This window comes from Triturus cristatus, chromosome 11 (assembly GCF_964204655.1).
Source record: "Triturus cristatus chromosome 11, aTriCri1.1, whole genome shotgun sequence".
In the NCBI taxonomy this organism is placed as follows: Eukaryota; Metazoa; Chordata; class Amphibia; order Caudata; family Salamandridae; genus Triturus; species Triturus cristatus.
In genome coordinates, this window is record NC_140594.1 from 582,585,160 (window position 1) to 582,606,167 (window position 21,008).

At 42.8% G+C, this 21,008-nt stretch overlaps 1 protein-coding gene across 1 annotated transcript in view; it reads right to left on the bottom strand.

The window, feature by feature from the left end:
• The window catches only part of FHIP2B (FHF complex subunit HOOK interacting protein 2B), a 133,646-nt gene extending 113,172 nt beyond the window's left edge, over window positions 1–20,474 (bottom strand). The window contains exon 1 of the mRNA XM_085633830.1: window positions 20,215–20,474. Coding sequence (XP_085489956.1) covers window positions 20,215–20,259 — 45 coding nt within the window. The 5' untranslated portion in view covers window positions 20,260–20,474. The remainder of the gene's footprint in view (window positions 1–20,214) is intronic.
• Between the last annotated feature and the right edge of the window lie 534 nt (window positions 20,475–21,008).

The following is a 21,008-nucleotide window of genomic DNA, read 5'->3' on the forward strand; positions in this document are numbered from 1 at the left end:
AATGCCGTCACTCACTGCGTGCTCGTTTCTTCAGTGACACCCACACTGGGCATGGTTGCTTTCACCTTTACTTTGCATTGTCCTAGTACTTATAATTTTGTGACAATATATGTTGATTCCTGTTTCTATATTTAAAGTTATGTCAATTCTTTTCAGAATCACATACACTGTGGTATATTTACATTTAATGTTCTGTTTGTTATCGGTTGCACTGTATTAAAGGTTGTGTTCTTCAGAATCATGCACCCGTGGTCTACATTGCCAATTGGTGAATGTGCAATACCCTTGGTGATCATCTGGGTTTTCTACGACAATGCAGAATGTTTCAGCGCCACTGTTCTTCTTGTCGAGCCCTGGCAATCCGCCAATTAATTGGCAAAAGTGGAGGAAAGTATTTGAGAGATATGCTAAGGTGTGTGGGGCTTCACTTAGTGCAGAAAGAAAAACGTCATTACTCCTTCATTGTCGGATTCTGAGGGGCAGGATGTTTGTGATCATCTTCCCGAACTGCCGGCTATGGAAGCGGAAGATATGAATGAGTATGAAGTCTGTGTTAAAAAATTAGATAAACATTACTTGCCATAGGTGAGCAACATTTTTGAAAGGTATCATTTTGCAAAGAGGACTCAAAGAGAGGAAGAAACTGTTGAAAGATATGTAACAGATTTGAGGAAACTTGCATCATTATGCAAGTTTGAGAACTTGGTAGAAGAACGCATTTGTGACCAATTGATGTTTGGGTGCAATATGGAAAAAGTGAGGGAGCAGCTGTGGCTACGAGATGAGCCTACTCTTGAAGAGGTTCTGCGAGTGGCAAAAAGGATTGAGCACTTCATAAAGTGTGTAGCGGTCATTAAAAAAAGAGTTATAAAGATGTAAAGGTTAAAGTAGTAAAAGAGAAGCTTAAAAAGATGCAGGTAAGGAGTCAAAACGGATAAAGAATTGCAAAAACAGAAAGTGGTTGAACGTAAATGTTACAGGTGTGTAAAGGGAGGTCACTTCGTCAATGACAAAAAATGTCCTGCATTAAAACAGACGTGTAGCAAATGCAAAAAAAAAGGGCACTTTGCGATAATGATTAGGAGCAGGTATGAACCAAAGATAAAAAAAATTGAGGTGGATGATGAAGATGATTGTGGTGACGATAGCAAAGATGATTTTGAATGTGGCCAAAAAGTTGTGCAGATAGAAAATCCAGGTAGCATCAGGTCAAGCCCTTTAGACACCATTGTTGTAGAAGGTGAAGCTACCCATGTTCTTTTCGATTCAGGTGCCAAGATCACCATTATTTCAAACACATTTTTCAGTACCAAATTAAAAAACAAAATCGTGCTAACTAAACCTGATATTAATCCATATGACTATGGAGCTGAACCCCTAAAGTTGCAAGGATACTTTATTGGTTTGATTGATGAGTACAAGAACAGATTGGCATCTGGGAAAATGCATGTATCTAAGAAAGGTGACAGCATCATTAGTTGGCTTCATCAGGGTCAAGTAGGAGTTATACTTGACCCTAATAGTGATCCTCCCATCCAACTCAAGGAGAGAGTGTGCGCTGTGGAAATGACTGCTGAGCATGGTTTTGTAGAGACGCCTTGAGAAGAGAATTTCCTAAAGTTTTTAAGGAGGATTTGGGATGCTTGAAAGGATAGAAGAATAGAATTAGATTGAAGCAGGACGCTCAACCAGTCTGTTGTAAGCTTAGAAATGTACCCATTTCGATTAGAAAGGACATGCGGAATGAGATTCTTAAGTTGAAACGTACTGGAATCATTGAAGGGGTGGAGGGCACGGAATGGCTTGCTCCGGTGGTTGCTGCCAAGAAAGCCAATGGAGATGTACGCCTTTGCATTGATTTGAGGCAATTAAACAAGAACGTTATCATAGATAGGTACCCTCTCCCGAATATTACTGAGTTGTTGGTATTGTTAGGTGGGGCTAAAATTTTTAGTACAATTGACCTCACCTCTACGTACTCTCAAGTTGAGTTAGAAGGGTCCTGTAGGGTTGGAGAAGTGTGGCTCAATGGTTAGAGTGGCAGACCCTGATGCAGAGGTTTGGCCCGGGACCAGGGTTCAATTCCCGCCTCGGCAGGTCTTGGTGTGTCTTGGGCTCATAATTCCTCGGACCTGATTTCTCACCTCGGTGCCTATTCTAATCATGGGTCCCACGCTGCGACTCTGGGCAATAGCTTGCTTAATCTCCACAACGGCCCCAACAGTGCTGGGATGCCTGGCTTTACCCTGGGGATGCTCAGGAGTGGACATGTCACAGGGAAAAGCCAGGAAGGGTTCCCTAGCGGTATGAGTACAGCGCCGGGACACCCCGAAATAGGGTAGCTGTGCGCTATACAAGTACAAACACATTTACATTATACAGCATTCATTACTCCATTTGGAGAGATTAGATTCATCAGGTTGCCCTTTGGATTGGTGTCAGCCTCGTCGGTTTTCCAGCGTGTCATGGAGAAGGTGCTAAAGGGTATAGATGGGATTAGCATGTATCAGGATGACATCCTGAAATTTGGAAAAGACCAGTTTGAACATGATGTACGTTTGAAAGAGGTGTTTGGGAAGTTGTGTGCATGTAACCTCATCATTAAGGTGTAAATTTCGCACAGGTTCAGAAAACCTCTAAGCAGTGCGTAAACACGCACTTTGTACTTTAAGACATTGCTTACGAGAAGCAAGGCTGGCAGTAACTGTGCTTCTTTTACTGCCAACCTTGCTTCTTGTAAGCAAGGACTATAAGTACAAAGTACGTGTTTACGCACGCCTTGCAGGTTTTCAAAACACATAAATAAAAGACATAGTCATTTAAAATGCCAATAGCTCAAACTCTCGCAAATGCGAGACCTATTGCATTGCACATGCTTGCTTTTTATTTTACAGAGAAGACCTGTAAAATCCTCAGGCCCTTTAAATAGAAAATAAAAAAACAACTCTGTACCCTCCTTTCCCTTACCCTCAACTATATTAAATACCCCAGTTTAATTATTATCTATTCACGTAGTGTTATCCTCCAAGATTGATCGGTTTAATTACCCTGAGATTTTTTTGTGCATCCCAAGGTAAATGAATTGGAAATAACACATGCCACTGACAAGGGTAGGAGTAAAAGAAAATTCCAGGTTCAGAGTAATTTTTAACCTCTGGAAAAAAAGAGCTAAGTTTTAACAAATCAATTTGCACTTGATCAGCAGAATTGTGCACGAGCAAATATATGCAGGTATATTTACTTATGGAAAATTAATAAACGCTATTCCTGGAAAACTGCAACTGTCCCAAGTTTCCAGAGCTACTTCTGTAAACTCAATTGAGTTCCTGAAAGTTGTAAATCTGCATAAATGCAAAATCAGAGGCCTACCGGTGCACTTTTTGTGAATTTGAGAAAGCGGCGCATGTTGGTTTTACATTACCCATGTTAATTTTCTCTATTACTATTCGCATCCATCAAGCACATTTAATTAAATTATGCTTTCGAGAATAGTATTTAAAGATGTACTTTAAAAATGCACTGTAGTTTAGTAAAACTGTCTCTGACCTTTGCTTTTTTAGGTGTGGTCTACCAGACAGATGCCTGGTTGCCAAAGACCTACTGTGAAGTTTGAGTGGGCTCATCATAGCCCACCAATTGCTTACCACTGGTTAGCTTAATGGACATTCAAATAGGAGCACCCCCCACGCTATGTTGTTTCCCCCCTACCAGGTTGCAGGGTTATAGCTGAAGAGCAGAATTAAGGGTGGTTTTTGTTTAATTTTCTGCATTCCCCATAGTGTGTGAACGTATGATGCTTTTTATGCTACAAGAGCTACTCTTAAACCCATGGAACCTGAGTATGTGAAAAATTCTATAACAATGGCTTTTATTTGTACCATTTCAAAAATAAATTCTTTAGAGTACAAATCACTTCATGAAATACATACAATGGCAAATAAAAAACAAATCAAACATTCACCCCCACTCATGAGATCTAGGCTAAATCCATCATTCTTTTGCTCACCATGCCACCCCAGTTTAGATCCAACCATATTCAAATAAGTTGTGACTCTGCTCTTCATGGGAACAGTTCAGCCCAAACTGCCAAGCCAAGGTCCTCCCTGGACCAGAAACAAGCATCTTGGGACCAGTTTTGGGGTATCACCCCTCACCAAACAGGCTAGCTTAAATCCAGTGGCACAGTGAGCCTCGGACCCACGTCTGGGAATACCCAAATCATGTAGTGCAGAGAAGTAAGAATAGTTAAAGTCCCTCAGGTGAGTCACCCTTCAGGCATCAATGAGCTTGCCAGCCGCTGAACTTCCTCGCCAACCGAGTGTGGTGGGAAAATCAGTCCAGTAGAGTGCCACGCACTAAAAGTCTCCCCCGATGATGATTGAGTGGGGCATAGAGGCTACAACTGTTTGTGAGATCTTGTCTAGGAATGTACCCTGGTTAGTGTTGGTAGTGTATATGTTCACTATCATTAAATCTCTGCCTTTCAGGTGGCCATCGGGTATGGTATATCGCCCCTTTTTGTAAATTTTCTCATTTATGATCTGGAAGGGTACCCTAGGTTTCACCCAGATGAGAGTCCCTCTTGCAATGGCCGAATATTCAGTTAATACCATTTGGCCACACCAGCATTTATGTAAAGCTATCCCTTCTCGCTTATTCGGGTGGATATATTGTAGCAGTGCTACATGTAACTCCTATGGATGTCAAAGAGCTTGCAATATCACTGTCACTCTTGCTGGCATTTTAATAAACTGACCTAACTGATGCCAATGACACCCAATTTGTGACAAGGTATTAGGTAGGCCAGTGATTGTTGAGGACAGGAGTAAAAAGCTGTCAAAGCCAACAGATCTCGCCTATGAGACTATTGTCATTTCTAATGTTTTTTAGGTCGAGCCTGGGCAGCAAATGCACTGCTCTGCGGCATGCTGTATTGGAGTATGGAAGAGAATTCCCGCCCACTCTCCGCCCATATTGGTCATTGGCTTGTGTCATTGTCCTTTATAAATGCTGGCTTCTGGTTCCTTAATAGGCTTGTTAGTCCCTCCTTAGTACCACCTTGTCTTCATTTGTAACCTCCCATGAGGACTGACCCTTTTATTTTGGTTGTTACACAGTACGTCTTTTTTAGTCTGTAAGCACTGTTTTCTTTAATGAGTTTCTCCTACTGCAGGCACGACATGCTTTCCTGCAAGATTCAGCACGCCCTGCGGGCTTGCACTTTCTGAGCAGCGGGGACAATGATGGTCGCTTCCTCGCATTTACAAGAGTTTGAACTATTGGCATTGTAAATAATAATTCCTTTTATTAAAGTGTTAACTAGCAAAACAGAAAAATAAAAGGCATTTTCGCTTACAATGCCAATAGCTTAAACTCTCGCTAATGCGAGACCTATGCTTGTTTAGCCATGTTGTAAAGTCACACCTGCTGTGCCGCTTGGTTAAAAAACAAATAAAAACCGCAATGATGCAGTCAGCACTTCATTTTGTAGGCATTCAAATGCTTTCAACACATGTGCATGCTACTACAAAAGCCATGCGCCCACACTTTCCGATCCAAGATGGATCGGTACAAAAACAAAAGTAGCTTGGGCTGAGCGGGATTGGGGGGGTGGTAAAAACACAACAGGTGGTGGGAGAAAGAACACAGTGGGTGACTGGGGAGAACCAACAAAAGGAAGAGAACACAGGTGAAATAGAGTAACACGATTGCAGGTGGGGAGAGAGGCACATAGGCAGAGAGTGAGGTGGGAGAAAAAACTACGCGAGGGAAACTGTTGGAAAACACATGCATTCTCACAGCGCGCTTAAGAAAAGGAATGAAAGAAGCGGTTCCCTAAAAGCAAGCAGATGAAACGTAGTAGCCAGCTAATAAAAGAGATGGTAATATGTTCCATTGAAGGGACAAAAAAGTTTGACAAATAAGTCATCAAATAAGAAGCATCCAAATGAGTGACAGGCGAGCCAACCAATGGTAAGCAATTGTTCCAAGCCCCTATATGTTCTTGGTAAACCCACAATATGTGTTTTGCAACAAGACAGCATGCGCTGTTTGGTTGATTTAACCTTAATAGGGCTGAGAACAAAATATCCTGATTAAGCACATTTATTGCAGCCTACAACTCCATAAACCTGGAGACTAATGGCATCATTGAGACCTGTAAGGAAATGCTTAAACAGGAGCAAATAGTATTTTTGCTAATTTTAGCACCAACACTCATTGAAATCCGAGCACAATATACATTTTCTTGTGCTTTGCACATGCAACTCTCCATCAGCTTATAAGCAGATCGCAAGTGTGGGGTCAAAAGGGAACAAGCATTGGTAAAGCAATAGTTTTGGCATTTCGTTAAGGGGTGTTTGGTAATAGCTGGATGATTGTGTGTGCACTGGCCCAGGTTGTCCTAGAAAGGAACTCCCCTAATGAAATAACATCTTGGTTACAAAATGGAAGCCGAGTGAAAGGACCCCTTCCTGAACAGACTTAGCGGAGTTAAGCTGTCCCGTTAAGAAGAGTGTTGATTAAATGAGTCAGAGCAATTTTGTACTACCTACACAGCAAAATATAGCTTAGTTTAGACCTTTGATGAAAGGGCCAGGATTTTAATTATTGCACATACTTTGCGAACAAAAAAAGTCTGTAAATCCAACAATGCTATCATGACAGAAAAGTATAACAAGCAATGGCAAAGCAAACAGATATAGACTTGGGAAAATTAATTCTCTGTTTCTCTCTGTTCTCATTTCTCATCCACACCTCTCCACCCATTTTATAAGCAACCCCTCTCCACCCTCCTTGTGCTCTGAGCACCACCCGCCAATGTATTGGCATCTCGGAAATCTTTAAATACTTTTTTTTAACAGTTCCAAGATGGCTGCTCATGTGTCCTCAGGCATTCGCCGTGGGCTAATTTGAATGTATTTTCTTATACCTTAATAAAATTCATTCTAAGGTGCCTGCCGCCAATGCGGGCCCATGTGCAGCAGCCATTTTTCAAGGTATTTTCTATATAAAATATGCTGTCCTTAATTTGCTCCAGTGATTGCTGGTAGACATTAACTGCACTTATTTCTGTGTACTGGGATACTTTACTAATTCGAGTTCTTTCCAAAACTGTTCCTGATCAAAAGGTCAAGGCGTGGCTGTCTAGCTTAGGTGCCCGCATTTGCAGGAGAGCGCCGCGAGTTTTGTTGTGACAAGACAATCATCCGATTGATTGATGGTAAACCTCCCCCTGGCTCAATGCAGCCTGGATATGAATTTAGGGTTGCCAAACCAAGATTAGCAGCTGCCACCCATAAGCAATCTGTTGTTACGCCATCAGCAGTGCTTTCCAGCAAAGGATATATTAGGCTTGGTGTGTGGCATTGCCAGAAAGCAGTTCATGCCACTGTACACGAATGAGTTACTCATTTAAATAGTGCAAGGGTTTGTTGGTGCTGGAACACACAACAAAAAGTGTAATAAGGGATTGTCACTTAACTTCGAGAACTAGAATTAGCAAAATAGAAACGTTTTCAATATTTCCTGAACTACATCAGATTACTCTGAGCGCGTACAGTATGAGATAGCGTATTCCATTGCAGTGTCGCCACCATTTCTGGTGTGCTTCACCCGTATATCAGAAGAGGATTATCATATCTAAGTCTTCCCTGTTTCTTTGAAGCAGAATTTGAAAGAAAGGAGGATCTTTTCCATAGGCTGTCTCGTGGCTTAAACTTCAGTCCTCTCTCTACCAGAAGCCAGCGCAGATATTCTCAAAATTCAAAGATGGAGTCCTACATGTGTCCTTTACAAACTGGTCTAACTGCCTCATTTTTTTATTCTATGGAGTTTACTAATGCCTTTCCTGGAAGCCCTAGGTACCATGGGCTTGCATAATCCATTTGTAAATTTAAAGCAGCAGTGACAACTAATGCTTTCAATTTATTAGGAATAAACATTAGCCTCAGATGGAGTAACCATCGCAAACCATGGAATTTAGCTGGGGTTTACAGTTAAGCTCTTTATCCATGATGAATCCTAGGCTTTTACTTTGCTCTGATGCCGCTGGAGAACTGTCAAACTAGTGGGCGAGAGAAAGGAAGACAATATATTGCTTTTGCCAAAGCAACCACTTCTGTTTAAGTCCGAGTCGATTCTAGCCCATCCAAAGTTGCACAGCCAAAAGGAAGTTGGTGAACTGAGTTTTCAGGTCATCACTTCACTTGTAGCATGAAGACAAGGTCTGTGAATCATCAGCAAAAGAGATGATTTGGAAGCCAAACTTTTCATTACTTGTGTCAAAAGTCTCATATATTATGTTCAACAGAATAAGCAAGAGTGCAGATGGCTGTGGGACCACGCAACTTGTAACCTGAAATGTTGACTCAAACAACGGTATTTTCACCACAAATTTTCTATTCTCCAGAAAGGACTTAAACCAAGTGAGTGCAGACCCTTTGATGGCCAACCCCTCAATTTGCTTGATCATAGTGGCATGAGCGACAGTGTCAAAAGTGGCTGAAAGGTTGTCTTTGCCGATATCTATTTCTTTCATATTGATATCCACTACCATGGCCGTTTCTTTTCCACAACCAGGTCTGAATCCCATTGAGACCTCATCAAATAGTAGTTTCTCTTCCAAAAATATTAGAGCTAGTGAGCTACAAACTTCTCAACCAGCTTCGTAATCACCGGTAGGAGCGAGATCGCACATTAAATACGGACCTCCGTAAGATCGAAGTTGGATTTCATTAACAGTTTTCACAACTAACGTTTTCCATCTATTGGGGAATATCCCCTCTGTGAAAGAAAGGTTTAATAGGGTAGAAATAGGCAATGCCAACATTTCAGAGAGTTCTTTTAAAATATTTAAGAGATCAAGAGGGACCCCTACTTTAATTCATACAACTTCTCAACTTTTGACTCAGAAACCTGAGGGAGGTTGCTAACTGAAGCTACGTCCACATCATCTCCCAACACATTCACATCCTGTAAGTTCAATGAGTTCCCACCTTTCTCAATATCTTCATATATATCCTCCACTTCCCTTATGAAAAATGATGAAATCATCTCACAGAACTCACTGAAGTCAGGGGTAGCAATACTTAAACAGTGCAGATTAGCTAAATTCCTGACTACCTTGAAAAGTTTCTTTGGGCGATTCTCAACTTCAATATTACTGCTACAACAGTAACTGGCCTTCGTAGTAATCAAGGTCTTGTTATATAATAAATCTTAGGTTGCATGTGCCACAAATCTTATAAAGGGAAGCAGGTGAAAGATCAGCTAAGTTGTAAATAAGTCACTCAGTAATGTGCACTTGGGCTAGATGGTACCACATAGCACATTCACTCACTTGAACCAGGCTCCTCTGGAATTTGCAGACAAAGCAGCTGTTATTCACTGCCATGTCTCTATGTTTCAGCTAGTAGTGTCTGTGCAGTGCGGTATTGTGAGCAGATCCAGCTGGACACTTCTTGCTCAGACAACTTACACTGCCTCCAGAAGACCAGAGCTCCCAGTCAGCAGAGGCACACTCAGCTCTTTGTGGTCTTGACATACAGCTTGTCTGGAGGCAACAGGCCAAAGCAGGAAGCAGGCATTTTTCATATCAGTGAGGTCCGCTCACCTGCAATGGCAACTGGGTTCCAGGCTGGTACAGGTGGCAGTGTGTGATGCCGCCACCTGCTCCACTTGCTGCCAGTGTGCCATACATTTTTCTTTCAGTACGAAACCAGAATAGAGGTTGCAGTGGCACAACAGGACTGTGAAGCAAAGTAAAAAGCTCCCCTTGGAGAGTCTATATCACACACCAATGATTATTCAATCAGTCACAACACGCCACCACATCACACACCTGTTCAGTCTGGCCCCTAATATCCACAACAAGTACCACCAAGATATAAAAAACTACACAAAGCTTTATTTAATGGTGTGTGTTAAATGCCAACATTTTAATCAAATCAACATTGAGCATGTAAAAATAACATCAATAAACTTAAAAGGATGATGCAATGACAATTTAAAAAGCAATAAACTACTACCCCCCCCCAAATAAAGCCCACAATATACAAAAAGTATATATTTAATAACAAATGGGAGAACACTAAACAGTACTAGTATATCTGTTGTTTTTGTCGATCCGTTTTACAATATCAAACACGAGTCCTGATGAAGCAGATATTCTTCATCTATGGTCCCTCACAGTTAAACGGATTCTGCGTAAGACAGTTATGAATTGGGTAAATTAATGTAGGTTATAGACCTTACATGAATGACCTGGCTATAGTTTGCATTTGACAGATAAGGGGTTCGGTAGAAGACCAAAACTTGTATCAAGTAAATGGTATTACACATGTAGTTCACTAAAACCTTATGCCGCTCAAGATTTGTGCTATAGAAGCCTAAAATGGGCTTACAGAGGGTAATATTGGCTCGTTTATGATTTCCATTTTACAAAATTGTAAGGGAAAAATGTTCACTTGCTATAGGTTGCCCGATTTCACATTTATACCTTAGACTTCGCAACATTCCAATAGGGCACCCAAACGTAGTAATATTTAAACAACTTCCACTTTACAAAATCTTAAGGGAATAATATTCACAGGCTGTAGGTTACAGACGTTTGACTTTTAAACCTTAGGTTTCGCTACAATCTAATATGGCGCGATTGTTTAACGGGCTCACACATCCATTTGTGTATGTCACTCCCAAAGTGGGAACGAGCCAATAGACGAATTAAAGAGTCAGAAATGTTAGAAGTGTTTTTTAAACCAATCAGGTGATACAGGTATATACAATATGTTTCAGGGGTGATTACCTGTACTACCCCCTCACATAAAGGACAAGGAGAGAATAGAAAGAGAGGGCCGAGAAAGATTTACAATCTACTGCTCAGCCTGTCTATTTAAAGAAGAGCTCTTATAAAATTAATTTTGTTTCTCTTCGACTGTCAGACACATAAGTTAACAAAATCTGCCGTTCTTATCGATTAAGTGGCCGTAGACACTGCATGAGATCTTGTGGCTAGAGAGAAGCACCTTAATTAATGAAGCTTTTATAAGATAAGCTCAGCTACCCCTGGGAGTATATTACATCTTGCATCATATATGTATGACAACACAATATATTATAGGGTATGCAATTGTAACATTTTAAGGAACAGGAGATTGCGCATCCCTGGACAGCGTAAGGATTCCTTGCTGTGAGTTGCTTATGCCCCCCCTTTCTCCGGATAAATTATGTGACCCCGAGAAGGTGAGATAGGGGACTACATGGCATGGGTTCTACTAGTGACAATATGAGGTTGACAATCCGCAATACAGATTTATTTTCCTTGACAGCAGATGTTATCGAGACCAGCAGAAGGTTGTAACTCCAGGTGTTTAATGAAGATCTTGGAGTTCCAATTAATGACGAAGTCCAACTTGGAAACCTTTTAACATGATAGGCTGGTGAGTTGATGAGGCAAGTTTATTCTTTGCCCAGGAGTGAGCTGTACGTATGACAGGTTACAAGTGACCCAAACCACCATGGGGGCTTCACTGTGGGTAGGTAAGGGCGTAATCCTACACCAGACAGGTCTGGGGTCGTTATGGGCTCAAAACCAATAAGGTTTGGGATTTAAATTGAAGAACCTCCAGGCCATTGTTGCCACCGTGAGGGGGGTATGCATTGTGGTGTTGCAAAGAATTCAAGCACCACTCAGGTAGATTATGCACAGAGATTTTGTGTTTTACTGTTCTATGTCTCTGTCATTGTTGGTTGTTTGAATTTTTCGTTATATATGTATGTCTTTTATAGCTATCGGACTATTTGTCTTGCTGTGGAAACTTGTACTTATTCGTATAGTCCTGAAGAAGATGGATGACATAGCTGACCACTGATGAAGAATATGAGCTTAATCAGGATTTGTGTTTGATATTCTAAAGCGCATCAGTAAAAACAACAGATATACTAGTACTGTTTTGTATTGTTCTCCTATTTGTTTATAAATATTTAATTTTGTATATATTTGTGGGTTTTATTTTGCGTCATATTTTGGGGGTTAGCTGTGTATAATTTGTTGGATGTGTCATCTTTTTTAAGTGTAGTGACATATGTAGCTTGTAACATGCTCAATGTAGATATGATTCAAATACTAGCGTTTAATACACAATATTAAAGCTTTGTGAAATTTTTATACCTTAGTGGTACTGGTTGTGGATAATAAGGTCCAGACTGAACACGTGTGATGTGGTTGAGTGTTGTGATTCACTGAATAATCATTGGTGGGTGATATAGACTCTCCAAGGGGAGCTTTTTTCTCTACTGTTCTTACAGTGCTCTGTCTCCTTAGTTTGAGGGGCCCTCTTGTTCTTTATTGCCATTACTGTGCTGCCTTGCACCTAGTTCTGATGATAATAAAACAGTGATGGTGAATCGCTTGAATAAGCCACTGGTTATTCCTCTGGGACAGTCCATGATTTTGCTGCCTTCCTTGCCACCTCAGAGAGAAACCAGCCATATGCGAAACAGACTTCATCCTGCTCCAATAGGAACAGTCCAGCTCTACTCGGAACAGAAAGACATTCAAATCCCAGGTCGGTGTCTGACTATTTGGTATCATCAGTAGAGTGCAGCTTCAGTCCTAGTGTATAGTGAGTATGGGACCCACTGCAGGGCATAACCATCACAATGAGGAAACAAAACAGTGATGAGTGGATTGCTTGAATTAATCTCAGCCACTGGTAATTACACTGGGCGCAATCCAGTCCATCACATTCTTGCCCATCATGCCACCTGAGACAGGAACCAACAAATGCACATCGGTCTTGGTCCAGTTGCAATAGGAACAGCCCAACCCTTAATGTCAAACTAGGTCCCCTCTAAATGAAGCACCAGCAACCCCATACTGCTTTTATCCTATTTAGGCCCAGAATAATTACTAGTGTCCGAGATTAATTCAAGAAATTCTCAATTTTTTCCTGCAGTGTACCTAGAAGCTTGCGTGCAGTGATCACGACGGGAAAGACAATCCCTTCTCTTACATTATCCATATGGAGGGTTCAGTGTCACATGCAGCGTTATGCTAATGCTGAGAGCCATTGCTACACATTATGCCCCGTCCCTGGAACACTATAAACCCTTGGCTGGGCACCAGACCAGCTTAGGACATCTTAAGTCAACGTACACTTTATAACTGTAGAAAGTGCACTAACTGGTGCTATTGATACCAAAGATGACAGCAATGTTGTGTCTGCCACCTGTCCCTCAATATCTTTCAGACACAGAAGATTGGCTCAGACTGGTAAAGGTCACAAGAGTGCTGAACAAGTAAGAATGTGATTGTTGCTGATTTTAGAGAGTTCATGAGCGAAAGAAATGTGTAAGAGACAATGAGACCTAGAGCTCTAACAAGAGCCATCTTGGGTGTGAAAGTGCTGGTGGTGCGAATAGGTTGGGTGTATGTTTATTTGGTGTGCCGGTGTACTGTGTGCAACTGTAGTCAGTCTACTAAGGGTAAGAGTGTGCACTGCTTGGTGTGGCCGTTGAGGCTGACTGCTTAGTGTGACATAATGCTCATTTTGGGATAAGTTGTTCAGGCTTGGATATGTTCATGCTAAGTGCAAGTGCTGGCTTTGGTCATGCTGGGCGCACGAATGTGCCGAGTTTCGAGTGGGAGTGTACTATGCGTGGGTGAGGGGCTGCAGGGGTATACAGACACCATGCTTATCAACAATGGAGATGGGTTGAAGTGAGAGACATTGCTGCTGCTGACTAATCGTTCACATCAGAGTGGTTTTTCAGGCAATGCTGTTTGTTGCGTAACCCCTTTAAGACTAGAAGAACTACAGCAACACATTCAATTACTTCAATGGTTTAGACCCTCTCGGGTCTCTGATGAGGGCCACTGGCGGGTAGGGTCAATACCTAGGAACGGGGCCTATATCAGTAAAGTGAGGGCCCTGAAGGTTATGAGCTTGGGTTTAAGACCTCACAATAATTTAAAAGACAAAAGTAAAATAAGACAAGTCATGCATTTAAGACAGAGGTCTAAAAGGTATATAACGACTTAAGCCAATCTTGAAGATAATCGTGCTCATCAAAAATGCCATCTAAAATAATACTGCAGCACCCTCTTTTACGGAGCACCAACATGTTCCCATGGGTGCTATAGCTCGCCCAGGGCTTCCAAAAATATCCAAACCACTCAGTCCCGGGACCACTGACCCAATCCAAGCTACCCAAAGTCTTTCAAAAGAGTAATGATATTCCAGGCGAGTTAAGTTGCCACAGGACAGCATCAAGTGGGGATATCAAAACCAAATCCAACACATCACCTGCAAGCACCAGCGGCCACAGATCTATGGGTGCAAAACAACATAAGGATGCCTCAGAATCGGGAAACAAACCAAATATTAAACCAAACAAAAGCGATAAACAGAAGAGCCCACATGGACACTGATATAGAGCAAACCCTTTGAATCAAAGAAGGGATGGTGGATGGCTAAATGGTACCACAATCAGAAGATCACCAAGGGCTAAACCAACACCACAGTCAAGAGATCGATAACTGTACACAACTTGGGCTAATCTCTGCAGTAACCCTTGATATGAGACCAAACTAACGCCAAGATATACACCGTGCTATAGAAGTCACAGCGTAACGCTCAGAATGATAAAAACCCCTCTACTATTGCCGAACCTACAGGAATATACCTCCTCCGCTTAGTCAGACTTTCAACAGACATTCCGATATGCCACCACTGAAAACCCTTGGACCTCGCTGTCCTGATAAATCCGGATAACTCAATTCCAACACAAAAAGCATTACTTACGCTAACAGGACACGATACAGGAAACCAATGCAAATATTGTACCACGTCCGAAAATAACTGCAATGGAAAATAAAGTAAAGGAGGATGAGATAACGAATCATTCAGGCAGAATTTTCAATAAGGAGGATTTTCCAAGAACTCTAATCCTAACAGAAAAGCTCTAGAGATTAAATTAACCGACAATGCCCATTTGTGAAAATGCGTTCAATAATGCTCTTTCTTTCCCAGATGAAAGAGAACAAAAAAATATATGTGTGCTTAAATCTAGCAAAAATACTGAATAACCACCACCACGAAATTAAACTTCTATGCACAGAAGTGGCAGCTCTCCAATTGATTGAGAATACCTTTCTATAGGATAAACCTAATCAAATAAAACAGAAAGATAACTCAAGGAAAAACGGGACTCAGTCTGAAGAGGTTAGCCCAAACATCATGGAAGTACCGATATTAAAGCCCTGGAAACTGGAGGAGCAGTCAGAGGGAATCGAGAAGTATAAACAAAAGGAACTAACCGAAAATGACAATTCCAGTAGATATTACTCAAACAAACAACAGTATTCCCCAAGTCTACTACTTAAACGACTGAACTGAAAACACTGACAGGTCATGTAAAAAGAACCTGTTTAAAACAGAATCTAAGACTGTTGCTACTCCATAACTTTCGAAGATTTAGACCCTGACTCATAAAATAAATGGCTCACCGAAGCAAGAAATTTGATAGTTCACAAGGTGCCTAGGACAAGCTGTAAAGAGGGAAGATTTTCTTTAAAAAACAGTCTACGAATGGCTAATGGACAAACTTGAATGAGGGACAGTAGAGATGAAAGACCTTTACTACGTTAAGAGACACACTTCTACCCCAGAAGACATGTATAGTTCCATTTGAGTTGGCACAGGAACATCTAACTTGATACAATACACTGAAAAATCTGAACCTGATTAACCCCTTCTCAGATGGGCAACTAATAATAGAACTCACACCAAGATCATCAACAACACTGCTAAAAGACAATAATTCAAGTTTCTCCCAACATCAAGAAACAACTCATACATTAACGTTAAGCTCAAACCTTGACAATTTCGATATCATCGAATTAAAGGACTGTACTGACGATTTTACAAAGAGAATGAACAACTGCATAAATAACAAACCTGATACTCCAAAAGGTACAAATGCACTACTTCAAAACAAAAGATGGATCCTGCCACCCCATCACTAATAAAACCAAGCCAACAAAATCCAAAAATGTAAAATTGACAAATCAGGACCTCAAAAGACAAGAATAATGGATATGAATAAGGCTTTCTATTCCCTTAGTTGTACCTATCTCTATGCCTTGGTTCGCCGTCTAAACGTTGGCCCCCGTTTCTTGAATCTTATTCAATTGTTGTATACAGACATAACTACTTTGGTTCGGGTGGCCGACTTGGCTTCCAGACGTTTTCCCATCGGGCGGGGGACACGCCAGGGCTGCCCACTCTCCCCCTATCTTTTTGCGCTCGCCATGGAGCCACTTGCGGCTTGGGTACGAATAGACACGCAGATGCGTGGCTTCGAATGGGCACCAGGTATTTACGATCGCATAGAGCTATATGCGGACGATGTCCTGTTTTTTGTCACGAATCTTGATAGGACTGGTCCGCGCCTTTTACGTATTATGCAGATCTTTGGCGAGACCTCCGGCCTATATATGAATCGGGGGAAATCCTTTTCGTGGCCGCTGCGGGTGGGGATCGCCTGGGTGACTGGTCGCAGGAGGTATTGGTGGTCCAAGATGGCTTTAAGTATTTAGGCGTTTTTCTTTCAGCATCAAAGACATGGCGTGGGATAAGAACCTCACCCCCTGTGGATACAAGTGAGTAATCGGACGCGCGTGTGGACCCACACGCCCCAATCTCTTTTTGGTAGGTCGGCAATTTTTTTAATGATTTCCTTACCCCACCATCCCTACCAATTGCAAAATCATCCCTATCCAATAAAGCCAATGTGGTTCCGCCAACTAAACGCTATTCTAGCCCGCTTTCTTTGGAGGGGGGGGGGGTGCGTCACGAGTGGCCCTGAGAACCTGCTTCCAATCTACATATTCTGGCGGAGTGGCCACTCCGGACGTCCAAGCCTAGTACATGGCCTCCCACCTCCTCGTCCTCAATGACTGGTGGTACGGCGGCCGCAGTGACCCGGTGTATGCCGTGGAGCGTTGGCTGCTGGGAGAAAATGCCCTACACATGGCTCTGTATTCACAGGCGCTGCTTAGGGGGCTGCCACCCACAACCGCTACAATCTTCAAGATCTGGAAGTCTGCGATTCAGCAGATGGGTTGGTGGGGGAGGCTTACCAGGGAAACTCTATTGTGGAATAACGGGCAGCTACCACAGATGGTGCAATTGTCCGACTTTCGGGGCTGGGAAGCTATTGGGATAGACACGGTGGGGGCAGTTGTACATGGCTGCACCCTCAAAACCTTTCTTGAAATACAAACGGAGTATGATGTGCCTCGCACACAATTCTACAGATATCTCCAATTTAGACATGCCTTCACTCCATACATATCATGCCTAACAGAGATACCTGAATTTAACCCAGTTGAGGCTTAGGTCTTTCTGGGTGAGTTGGGAGACCATAAGATAACCAAAATCTACTGTACACTTATCAATAACACGCCCACCACATTACATAAAACTAGGGAGGCATGGCAGCAGAATCTGGGTCCCCTAGACGAAGACGATTGGGGAGAGGCCCTGAAATCCCTGCGTAGAGCAGCAATAGCAGCCCGCCTGCGTCTTATCCAGTTTAAGTATCTGCATAGAGCTTATTACACTAGGCACAGATTGTGGCGTGCTGGTTTAATCGCATCCCCGCATTGTTTACGATGTGGATCTATGGAGGGTACTTTACTGCACACTGTGTGGTTCTGCCCTACACTGTCGAGGTTTTGGAGGGGGTGTTTACTTGCCTATCTGAGGTTCTGGGATGGGTCATTCCATCCTCCCCGAAACTAGCCATGCTACATATTACGGTGGATCTGGGTGGAAACAGGTACAAGCGTCATCTCTTGTTTCTAGACCTCACCTTGGCGAAGAGACATTGCCCGTGCCTGGAAGGAGGAATCTCCACTGCCGATTGGGATATGGAAGAAGGGCTTGGATTTTTGTATGGGCCTAGAAATCCCAGTCTTTAAGCAAGGGGGTGCCCTCAGAAACATTTCAAAATTTAGAAAAGGTGGGCAGATTATAGGGATATATATCTGGAGCCTCCTTCACCCCCACCCACTGCTGAAGAATCATTCCTATAAATGTATTGGACTGTAATATATATACTACACATACTGGCTGTGGCTATGAGTGGCTAAACCTCTCCCTATATGTGAGATGTTCTTATTTTTCAATCGGATGTAAGGTGGCACAGTTGGTTGTTTTTTTCGTTAAAGTTTTTCCTTGCAAATTATTCTTTGTATGACCGATATCATGCTATTGTTGAAAATGTTGACATCAGTCTATGTTGCCCTCTATGCGTGGTGCTGATGCTCTGTGAGGCATGCTCTTTGTCTTGGCAGTCAACAATAAAATTATGTTGTGAAGAAAAAAAAAGACAATAATAATATCTCTGACTGGAGAACAGAAACATCAATCCTGTCATGCAAGATGACTGTAAGTCCACAGAAGATAGGGATCAATGACCCCATGAACTTTCTAAAAGAAGCAGTAATTTTGTTCTGCAGGAAACATGGGTGGCATGCCCCTTGGTTATCTAGGGATAACATAAATCACAACAAATATACCATCCCAAAACTGGCCACTTGGAGCAGGGATGGGTTATGTAAAGCCTGCAGACTAGACAAGTGCCTCAAAATCAAAGCCTGGAAAAACATCCACAAAAACATCTGGTTGTGCAAAATTACTCTCCTAAACAAGTCACTCTTAAGAATATTAAATGTCTAAAGTAAAAAAAAAAAAAGTTTGAAAGCTTCGTCAACCTACTGATCTTAACTGAATCTGCAATAAACAAACCGACCACGACCACACCCTTATTGGTCATCTGCAGAGATCTCAACTGCAAAATGGGGCCACACATTGGAAGGAATGAACAAACTGCATACTTCACTATACATGCTGTGGTTCAGTACAACTTTGCAAAAAACGGACACACGTGTTCACCAACTCCAACAATTCTGTACAAAGGAAGAATGAATTTGCTGCATTCCCAACCTACAATTCCTCGATGGGCCCAGACTGTAATAGACTACATTTTCCTCAAACCGGAGTACTCACACCGCTTTAAAAACCTGAGGATCCTTCAAAGGCAGGAAAGCGGCCACAATGCCCTACTGCTGGACATCTTCAGAAACATACCAAGGGAGTCTAAACCTGCACAAAATCTTGAGAGCTTCTGGGATCTAGGAGGCCAATTTAGGGTGAGTTGTGGCCATACCATCGAGAAATGGATTGACACAGGGATATCAGACACAGAAACCGAGAACCTATTCATATTGGAAAACCCCGGACACCTAACAAAGCATTGGCAGGCTAATTAAGAAAACCTACTAACATCACTTCTACTACTCATCTCAAGTAAAGCCATTAAAATAAAAAATTCAAACAGCCATGGTACCCAAAGGGGGTATAGGGTGGTTTGACAAAGAGTGCAAACATTGCAGAGATGGTGACCATGAGGAAAAGGGAAACAATCTCTCAAGTTTCCCAGGTCCATGCATGAATAACTCAACCACGCCAGGTTTTTAATCTGCACTCTGAGACTTAAAGCCTTGATATTATCTGCAATACACAGAACCATATATACGTCCCAGAATGCAAAACAAAACCTGGTCTCACCTGAGTTATGCATAGTCTTGGGTACTTGAGAACTCTCGTGTCGGTGTCAGAACAGTGCTTGCCCTGTGGCCCCGATACCTGCCAGGGGTTTAAGAAGCCCCGTATGATGAGCGACACAGCCAAAAGTCCCTGCTTTGTAGTCTATAAACGATGCATTCTGGGCCTCGTAAATGTTAAATACAAAGAGAGAAAAAAATCCCACCATGCAGGTTCTGATAAAAAAAACACTCAAGACTCGAATGTGCGAATGCATTTTTACACCGAGGGAGACTTGAAAGGAAGTTGACTTTCTCGTGTAGACAAGTCGGCATCGTACACCCGGAAAGATAGGGACAACATTCTCGACTTGTACGTGTTATTTATATCCTCTGAGGCTACAAGGCATGGCGCAGTCAAACTACGGATGTGCTTCGCCCGTACAGAGCAGAGGCCCAATCCCCGGCCTGTAGTGGCTTGTCTCCCCTACAACTATCATGCTTGAGCTGGGGCCGGCTACGACCTCCCCCTGCCGGCTTTCCCTCCTCTGTGGGGCCGCCCGCGCCTCTGCCTAGCCTGGCTCTCCTTCCCGGGCACTCACCGTCTCAACTGCCTGCTGTAGCAGGGCACTCAGGCGGCTGAACATGGCTCTATGCGCCCCCGAAGCCTCCCCGGTGCCTGGCAGGACGCTCAGCCCGAGCGGCTCCCTCTCCCTACCCTGCCGCAGCTTCTTCCTCTTCCCGTGCGACGGACGGTGCGACTTCGGCCCGCCCTCCCTAGCCCGCCCCCTGGGAAACCCGGGGTGAGACGGCCAAGGACGGGGAACTGCTGTACACCGGAGGGGCAGGGGCGCACAGACCGGGCGAGCGCGGCGGAGTTCCCGCACTCATAGACAGCCTGTGAGTGTGAGCGCTACGGCAAAGAGCAGAGCGAAGTGACTGTAGCAACCTGATATGAAAGGCCTGTAATGGTGAGAGAGAGACACACTGGGAAAGAAAGGACTGTAATTACGGAAACCAAAGACGTGGCTTCCTTTCGGAGACCGATTGATTGCAGGGCAAGCCCGAAACTGCCCGAGAAGGGGCGAGGCATGTGACGATGTGACTCTAGAGATCTAACACTGATAATTCAAGGGATATCTCGCAAAATCTTGTAGGTTTTTATTTTCCAATTAACTTGCTTGCCTTGGATTGGATAAATGAATATTATTTTGACTTTATTCATTAATTAATTGATATTTTTCATATTTTTTCACTGTGCAAACGCACTGGATTGGAAATTTGTCCTGCGGTGATTTCCAGGGGGGGCTAGCATTTCATTTTCGTTTTGCAGGAGCCGCTTTGCATGCGGAGACTGACATTTTTTCTAGCTAACCCATCTAGAATTTTGAATTCC